Source organism: Miscanthus floridulus, chromosome 14, assembly GCF_019320115.1.
Source record: "Miscanthus floridulus cultivar M001 chromosome 14, ASM1932011v1, whole genome shotgun sequence".
Taxonomy (NCBI): Eukaryota; Viridiplantae; Streptophyta; class Magnoliopsida; order Poales; family Poaceae; genus Miscanthus; species Miscanthus floridulus.
The window spans coordinates 64930696-64940623 of record NC_089593.1 but is presented as its reverse complement, the minus strand read 5'-3'; the positions used below and the strand labels follow the sequence as shown (position 1 = coordinate 64940623).

General features: G+C 42.6%; 1 protein-coding gene and 1 pseudogene across 1 annotated transcript; one reads left to right on the top strand and one right to left on the bottom strand.

Moving 5' to 3' along the window:
- Positions 1-6598: 6598 nt before the first annotated feature.
- On the bottom strand, positions 6599-7743 carry LOC136503596 (CBL-interacting protein kinase 4-like; annotated as a pseudogene).
- Positions 7744-7888: 145 nt separating this feature from the next.
- LOC136503595 (uncharacterized) lies at positions 7889-8437 on the top strand. Its single transcript, XM_066498621.1, has one exon. It carries the CDS (start codon positions 7889-7891, stop codon positions 8435-8437), a length of 549 nt encoding a protein of 182 aa, XP_066354718.1.
- The last annotated feature ends 1491 nt before the right edge of the window (positions 8438-9928 follow it).

The window sequence follows — 9928 nt, the reverse complement described above, 5'->3', positions numbered from 1 at the left end:
CTATCAAACGTACCCGTCCTAATTTTCCCGACATCTCCAGCTTATGTCTTATTTGATGTAGTTGGATTTTTATCAATTCACATGGGTTGGGGTGTTAAAGTGGAATTTAAACTAAGTTTCATCCCAATCCACTCTAACACATGTGGATTGAGGTAAATCCGATAACACCACCAACAAGGCCTTAGCAATCTCGGCAGGCGCCATGGGTTCAGAGCTGACGAGCTGCATGCACGTGCGCAATCTGCAGGAGATGGCGGCGGCGGCCTTGGAGCTCTTGGCGCTGCTGTGCAGCGGCCAGCAGGCAACTGCAAAGAGCAGTGACAGCTAGAATTACAAGAAGACTGCTGATTTCCTAGCTGCACATTTTCACCAGTGCAGCATTTGGTCAGTTAACTACGCTGCAGAAACATGAGATTTTTTTCCATTTTATTTGATGAAAGACAAGGAATTAACATTCATGCTGTGCAATGCTGCTCTGCATATTGCACAAGACACTGAAACTTTGCTGTAAGTTCTCGGGTTTAAAATTCCCATAGTTCCTCAAACACTTACAGGAAAGAGTTGTAGTACCAATCTTTCAGTGCACATTCAAGCTAAGTCAGATGCTGGTTTCCCTTTCACCACTTTACAGATCATTGGGGTTGGAACTTTGAACGGCCAACTTAATTCAGAGAAAGAGCAAGCACTAGTGTCCTTGAACCAACTGGGAGATGAGCTGAATTTCTGGGATACCCTGCTTTGTCAGTACTTGCTTGTTCGATGTCCATTTCCTGATGCCCCGAGGTCAGATCACGTAGTTTCTTGCTACTGAGAATAACAGCTCTTGCAGACTGAAAGATACAGAAATTCGGCGGGTCGCCTTCATGGTGTACAATCATCTCTCAACGGACAATTCAGTTACTTCGTTTACACCCCTCAAACCAACGGTTTCTAAGGATACAGGTCTCCCTCTCCCTTTGTTCAGATATCATATCTTTCAGATTGGAATCTCTAAAGAAATCGATTTGTTAAAGTAGTTTGTCATAGTTTAGGGATTACGAAGCATTCAATAATATTCTTTGCTTCAACTAACATGTGATTGTTTAAGAAAGCATATGGTCAAAATCTATGTGTGTTTCAGGAAATTGCTACTTGCAACTTTTTATGGGAAATGCTGGAGATTCAGAGCTCAAAGCTGTTGAATTTAGGGGAACATTGCTCTGCATCATTGCATGATTAGTTATTTGGTCACGAGGTTTTGTTCTTCCTATCATGAAGACTAATCTCCAGTTTCCTACATGCTGCTAGTCAGCAAGCACATAATCACCGATAAGATATCGCGATGTGAGCAACTATTACGAGAACATGACAAGTTGTTCTTGCACTTTTCGGTGCATCAGGGGGATAACTTATTCTTCTATGCTTCCAATGAAAAATGAGGAGCATGGTCAAGCAGATAGGCTAGTTTAGGTGAAGTGATAAAGGAGAGGACACCGTGTTTTGGATTCTTCTATACAATGTGATGTTTGATAAGCACAAATCTTAGTTGACATCTCCAGTTTCTTTTTCTTTTTTGATATGCTTTGGATTTCCTTTTTATGCTTTATCAAGGCAGAATTCCTAGTTGATATGTCTAGGAGGGTCCTTTTCCCACTAGCTGACTGAAATATGTTCCTATTGTCAGGGAGTTTTTTCTGTGAATCAAGGTCATGTTCATGTTCTCTGTTGGGGAACAGGGAACTTGGTAGCCTTGAACATGGATTATTCCTTTGGTTAGAGAATAACTGTCTTATTATCTCTGAGAACACAGGTTGGTGCCTTGAACCAATTGGGAGATGAGCTGAATTTATAAGCTTCCTGCCTTGTCTGTACCGGGTTATTCCTTTTACGATTGCCAAGTCAAGAAACATGGTTTTGCAAATGAGAGTAACGTCTCCTGCAAGACGTAGAAATTCAGTGAGCGACAAAGCTTCAATCAATTGAGTCCAGGGAAGCATTCCCTGCATTACAACATGACCATTTCCCTTCATTAATCATTACTGACAGCCACTAACCTTGGCTTTGAGACCCACTCGAATGGTTTGTGTGCCGACGGTCCTCTTGAAATGTACCTGTAATTTTCAATGCTTGTCCAAAAGGAAGCTGCTACAGTGCTACGCATGGTTGTACATTAAGCAACTGTTGTTACCAATTATAGGCTGAATTAGTTCCGTACTGCATTGAGACATGTTCCCAAAAAAAAAAACTGCATTGAGACATGCACGATTTTTCTTTTGTGGTTATTACATTAGCGTCGCGGCAGCAATTTGAACCACTTGTGTCCAAACTATTTGTGAGCAATAGAAGCATATTTAGTGGTTGCATGCATTTGCTCAGTTACGAATTGATGTCGTCGACATCTATGGTCGCTTTCATGGAGTGCTATAACATCAATATACTTGCCAGTTACACGCCCTACATCCCTTGAAATGAAATGAACGGTTGCCATGAACACAAACCTCCCTGTCACACTTTATTCACTATCATATCATTCAGGCTGCACCCTAGCATTCAACTGAAAGCCTAATTGGTTGGAACAAGATGCGTTCAGCTATGGAAACAGATAACACTGCTCCTCTAGACTTTTTTCTTTTAATATTCATCTCATTAAAGAACAATACCAAAACAGAGGCATAAATGTTAAGGAAATATAATTTTTTGTAACCTGATTCATAGGCAGTTTCTGTGCTCTGCTAAAATCTTAACCAGACAATGGCCCTGAATAGCTGGATCTGAGATTCTGGTCTTGAAGTATGAACAGCCTTCTCTTGTGTACCAGCATGCCAAACAGAAACAGATCACTGTTTTTGATTAAGAAATAGGTCAGTGTGTTCATGATGTGGATGGAACTCTTCTGATTGGTTGATGAGGATGGAAGTTGTATGGTACGAGCAGATGCTCATACTGATGTTACTGTGCTGTGACTGCAATTTTTCTGCTTGTCGGAGAGAAAGTTGTGTAGTCGAATCTCAAACGGGCTTCATCTTTACAGCCTTTTCAGGTGTATGGAAGCCAGCTTGATCAAACCTAAGATTTGTTTAATAGGAGTTGTTATGATAGTCTCTTGTTAAAATAAAGTTCAGATCTTAGGGTGTCGTCCTTCCACTGATGGAGGCATCCAACTTGCAAAACCCAGCTTTTCTAGAAAAGAAAGAGTAGCTAGTAGCGACACCTTTTTGCAAATCGATCTTGTCGTGGTGCTCATGTAATGACCAATTTTAACTTCAAATCCAAGCTTAAACAGAGGACATGTGGTCCAGAGGCTCAGTTTAAGATCGCGTTCCTTTTTATTTTCAATTGCTGGTCATGTATTGAGTGCCTGTTGAGAGTGCAATTGCATGCAGTCAATCAGGAAATTGGATCCAGCATAAAAAAAATGCGGATTGCATGAAGGTCATGAAGGAGAAGGATAGATATACGAAATGTATGAGCAGGGAAAAAAAATCAAGAACGACATGACCATCTTCATAAGCATGGCCTCCTATATATAATGCGACTAATTTGGTAGAACTAAACTATAAGCTTTGAGACAGCCAGAAGCTGTGATATCCACTGCAGTACTTCGACTAAACCCTGAGAAATTGGAAGAAAACAAATTAGATGAGGTTGCAAAATGTGAGGATAATTATACAACCAGCTTATACTTGGACTCCAAGTGCTCAAGGAACATTTGAGCACTAATTATTTTGCATACATGTGAGCGAATTTTTTTTTATTCAGCTCAAATGTCCATAAATCACAATTACTGAGGTCGATTTAGATAAATATGATGACATCATTATGTCATCCACCACCTGTTTCTGTTGACCTTCCACACCAGACTACCTTGCGTTTTGAGAAATTTTCACTCTTCTACCCAATTATTTGTGTCACCTTTTTATGTTCCTACTATATATAAAAGAAAATAGGTTTGGAATGACTTGAGGAACCGACGGTGTCTAAAGTCGAAAATTCAATTTATGTAACAACCATAGCATGTTGAGCCAATTGACTTATTCATAGCTTTGTGACAGTGATTGTAGCAGTGCAGCCTTTTGTCTTCATGTTAATTGTTATACAAAAAGCACTACAATAATTATTTCTTTTCTTAAAAAAAATCACATTATTAGTAGATTCTAGTTCTAGATGATGAACATGACCTTTAATGTTTGCCCAAATAAACAAGATAGAGCTCGATCAAATTAACCTACATAAATTATATTTAAGTTATGTTAAAGTAAAAATTTAATATAGTTTGGAGCTCAGTTTGCCCATGCACTGATGAAGGCATCTAAAATCTAGGCCCCACCTTTGCCATAAGAAAGCCCAAATTGAGCACTACAATGGAGGACACCCATTCACAATCACAACTAGTGCACAGCCCCTCTAAAACTGTCACCCTCCAACTGTCAAACAGAAGCTATGCCTAAACACTGCTCGCCTTCCACCATCGATCGAGGACACCCATTGATCCACCCTCAGGCTCTTGACTTGGTATCCACCCTTCAAGACTCAACACCAACAACCAGAGATATCACCATCATGACCAAGGCACATACAATGGCAGCCTTCGCCAGAACAGCAACACACCACCCACAACAATAAGCGTTGGCTGCACACCTTGCCCCACAGGGCTTCACTATCTGCCACGTACAAGAACACTGGCTAGGTAGCTACTGCCCAAACAACATCGACACACTCCACCAGATGCTGACAATGACCACTTCCTCTCTCTTCCATGTAGATGGGAATCCTGGTCAGTCAGCTTGAGGCTAGTCTGTTGGGGATTCCCTAATAATATATGCCTTTGTGTTTGACTACCTTTTGAAAAGCAGTTGAGTGAGAAAATAAACCGCCTCTAGGAAAAGAAAATTTGAGAAAGTGTATGAAAGGAGGCGCGTAGGAACATCATTGTGCATTGGTGTCATACCATGTCCATTACGTAGTCCTAGCCGTAGGGACAAATCCAAACAGGGGGAGGGGCTCAGGCACTTTACCTCCTGCATACATGTGTACAATATGAGGGTAAGGTGGAAATAATCAAGAAGAAAATAGAGGGAGAGAAAGTGGAGAGGGAAGAACACATCTAGGTCATTGCTAGCGTCCACCACTACCTAGCTGTGTTGCTGGCGGGCAACAACTGACCATTCAATGGTTTGAGAAATGTGGAGGGAGAGGACAGGGGACAACGAGCGATGACTTGAGGAATCCGAAGGGTGGTGGCCATGGAAGGGCGGGCGATGGCCGATGCAGTTAGGAAACAGAAGTTTGGGCAGCTGGTGTCTAAGATGAAATGGGAAGGGTGGTGGGCTTTCTAGGGTGGGATTTTCTATTGGGCCTTGTATGATGGTTACTTGTTTGGTGTTATGGAGCTAAAACAAAAATGGGTGACATATAGGTCCACCTTGCCAAAATATGAGATCCCATAAATACAGTTCTACGAAGGCTCTCTGTTTCGTTTCCATCCCATTCCCACCGACCCCCGACCCGCATCCCCTTTCGTTTTTTTTGGATTTTCCAAAAATACAAAAACAGGGAGGGTAAGATATGAAAAAGGGGTGAATCAGGATGGGATTAACCCATCCTGTTTTCAACCATAGTCTTATGATTCCAACAATATTGATTTTTATTTTTCAATTTTTAGTCGATTAGTAGCTATAAATTTTATCCTCAAGTTGAATTGAATCTCTCGTGCTTGTCTTATTTTAATTTACTCTCCTTTTATATTTAAAATAGGGACTTTTAAAGTATATCATTCAGAAACATGTATAGCATATTTTATATATGTTCAATGTTATTTTCTATAATTTGTTGTTTTGATGTTTGTATGTTGATTGAGGGATATTTTGGTTTATTCAGATATAATTCAAAGAGTTACAAACTATTATCTTTCATAACGGCAAATATGGTAATTTAGAAGCAAATTTAAGGGGTTACTTTGTGTTATCTTTCATAATGTTAAAAGGGCAATAGATGCAAATTTAGGAGTTCTATTAAGTTATATTTTTATAATGGTAGAGATGGTGTTTTTTATATAAATATGGCTACTATTAGCTGGTGACTAGAGTGTACCAAATTTAGGACTAGATGTGTTGTTTATTGTGATAACTTCTAGGCTATGCCAACAGTAAACTTCTTTGTTGTGTGATTTCTACTTCTTGTTTGAATCTTTTTTAGATGTGCCATATTTTCTAAGTATTTATCAATTGGTTACATAACAATTTGCTACTCTCTATGTTCTTTTTTATAAGACGCACATGCATATAAGAAGATTAAAACTTAAAAATCTTTGACCAATAATTTGGCTATTTTTTTAATTATTATAATAAAAAGTTGATACAGTTAGTGCAGTTAAATATATTATCTAATTATCAAAAATTATAATTATAAATAATATAATATAAAATAAATAAATAGATTATCATAGTGTAATTGAGCTATCATGTCAAACTGCATCATATAAAAGGGAAAAGAGTGAGTAATATATAATAAGCACACACACAATCAACATTTCTACAGCACTATAATTCTAGGCAAAATTAACTAATAAACACACAAATATATTGTAGTTGTACATATACACCTCCAAATCACAAAAGAAAAAAGCCAAAAAGAATTCCATATGATTTACAAGCAACGCCCTAGTCATGTCAGAAATCTTGGCAGCTATGCCATGCCCTAACTACATCTCCTAGCTCATGTTTTAGCTCTTCCCAACCGAACCCTTGTCCCTCCCCATCGCCGTCTCCTTCAACCACCTCAAGCCGCAGCTCGACGAGCATCAGTGGTGGCGCCACCTCTGACATCACAACCGTCATCGCCGCCAGCCCTAGCAGGCCCCCAGCGACAGACAATCCACTCCTTTCTTACCTACCACAACATACCCGAGCTTCCCGCCAGCGCCGACCGAGCTCCTCCAGTGTACGCTCCGGCGACGCCGTCGTCATGAACCTCCTCTCTTGGTTCCGTTGGTCGAACAAGCCGGACAGATCAAGGCCAGACAACATGGAGATGATGTCGAAGGCGTTGATGGTCGGCGCCTGGAACGCTAGCGCGCGCTCCTGCTGGCAGTTGAGCAGGCCACCAAGCTGTGAGTCAACGCTGAGCGAGCGCTTGAACCACGGGTGCGTTGTTAGCGTCTCGACGGCGACGCGGGTGGCCAGGTTTGGATCGAGCAGGCGGCTCACCAGCCGCGCGGCGGCTGCGACACCCACTCTAGGAACTCAAAATCCTGGCGATGCGCCTTCCGGCACATGTCGGCGATGTTGGAGTCATCGAAGGGGAGGTGTCTGGCGAGGAGGATGTTGGTGTAAGTTCGATGTTCACTGATGAAGCTAGAGCTGCAGTGAAGCTGGTGGAAGCAGCCACAAGATTTGAAATCAAATGTTGGCAGGAGCAGTTGGAGTGTGGCTGGAGCGGGGTGACCACGCCCACGACGTCGCACGGTAGGAGCAGTTGCTTTGTAGCTAACTTGTATCTTGTGTAGCAGTTTACTTTCTTAAGTAAGTGTGTTTACGCTACTGGTATAAGTAGCCTGATATAATAGGAGTGAGTCAGTGCCTTAGAACAATTGTAATTGTGTTTTGTACTCCTTGTTATCCATAGTGAAAAAGGGCACTAGCGGTTGCCGAGGGTGTTCATCGTCAGTTCATCGTGTTCTTGCACAAATCTTGATCTTAGGCTTAGCCACCGTGTGATATTGCTTGTGATTGTTGATCCGGTGCTAACATTTGGTATCAGAGCCATCAATCACTTGCAAAGCGGCGCGTGATCATCCATGGGAGATCGAAGCGTCGGAAATGGAAGCAGAGGCGGTGGCGATGACCGAATCACGTATCCGTCTCTCACTGCAACCAATTACACCAGTTGGAGCATCCGTGTTCAGGCGATTATGGAGGATCAAGGCATTTGGGAAGTCATGGAGTCGTCGGAGGGGACGTCCAAGCAGGGCGCAGTGACTGCGGCGGTGGCGAAGGCGAAAGACAAGAAGGCGCGGGCACATTTGCTTCAGTGTTTGCCTAATGATTTCCTAATGCAAATCGCAGCGAAGAAGACTAGGAAAGAAGTCTGGGACTCACTGAAGGCGAGGTTCATCGGTGAAGAGCGGGTGAAGGAGGCGAGGTTGCAGACGCTGAAGAGTGAGTTCGATGGATTGAGGATGGAGGATGAGATGATTGATGGGTATGCTAGGAAACTAACGGGGATGTTAGTGAGGTATGCCAATTTAGGTGGCACATTGGATGACGCTGCACTAGTGAAGAAGCTGTTTGACACTATGCCGGAGCGCTACATCAATGTGGTCGCCAGGATCGAACAATTTTATGATCTCAAGAAGTTAGCGTTTGATGAAGCTGTAGGGCGCTTGAAGGCATATGAGGAGCGCACCAAGCGAGGAGCGACGGGTGCGAGATGTGACACCAGTCAGGTGTTACTAACATAGGCTGAGTGGGAGGCTCGGCAGAAGCGGGCGGCCGAGGAGGCATTCGGGAAGATTAGATCTCAAGATGGCAGAGGCTATGGATGGGGGCATGGCCATGGTGGTGGTCATGGTGGACGTGGTGGTCAAGCCGATCAGGCCAAGGAAGGCACTGGGAGTGGCAAATGAGACAAGAGCCACATTCAGTGTTTCAAGTGCCATCGGCATGGTCACTATGCCAATCAATGTCCAGGGGAGAAGAAGGAGGAGGAGGCTCATCATGTCAAGGCGGTAGATGTGGAGCCATTAGTGTTGCTCGTGGAAATGCAGGTGCCGGGATTGCTCAAGCACACATCTCATTAGGTTCAGGTGAGAAGCGCCCTAAACTTTGACATGGAGCAGCTGAAGCTTTTCTTCACTGGCGATGAGGGATCTACTGGGGAGATCTGGTACCTGGACAATGGTGCCAGTAACCACATGGAGGGAGATCGCTTGAAGTTCAGAGATTTTGACCAAACATTCACTGGTAAGGTGCGGTTTGGGGATGGGTTAGCTGTTGAAATTTAGGGAAGGGGATCTATCTTGTTTTAGGGGAGAACTAGGGATCAATGTGTGCTTAGAGATGTCTATTTCATACCTAACTTAGAGCTAATCTTATTAGCCTTGGTCAGTTGACTGAGATTGGTCATCGTGTTGTGATGGATGATGATGAGATTAGTGTTATAGAGAAAAACCCACCTAGACTGATCATGTGTGTGCAAAGAACTACAAATAGACTGTACAAGATAGAGCTAAAAACTGTTGAACCAACCTGCTTGCTAGCTAGTTTGGGTGATGATGCTTGGCTCTGGCATGGTAGACTGGGGCATGTCAATTTTCAATCAATCAAGAAACTAGTTGACAAAGAAATAGTTGGTGGTGTACCTTTGATTCAACATCCTGATGAGGTGTGTCAGTCCTGCATAGTTGCAAAGTAGACTAGAGTACCATTTGCACATTCAACACATTGGAGAGCAGATAATCCACTAGAGCTAGTGCATGCTGATTTATGTGGGCCTATCACTCCTGCCACTGCTGGTGGGAATAAGTATTTCATGTTGTTGATAGATGATTGCACTAGGTGGAGCACTGTTTATATGCTAAAAACAAAAGATGAGGCAGTGAGTTGTCAAGTATAAGGCAGAAGTTGAGAATATCACTAGAAATCATATTAAGGTGCTAAGGTCAGACCGAGGAGGGGAGTTCCTAGCGGGTGCATTTCAGGATGTATGTGAATAGGATAGAATTAGGTGCCATTTTACAGCTCCATACTCACCACAATAGAATGGAGTGGTTGAGAGAAAAAAATAGAACTGTAATGGAGATGGCAAGAGCATTACTGAAAAGCATGAGAGTTCCAGGGAAATTTTGGGCAGAGGCAGTCAGGCATTCAGTGTACTTGATCAATAGATTGCCAACCAAAGCAATGGGTGATAGAACTCTTTATTAAGCTTGGAATGGTAGGAAGCCTCACCT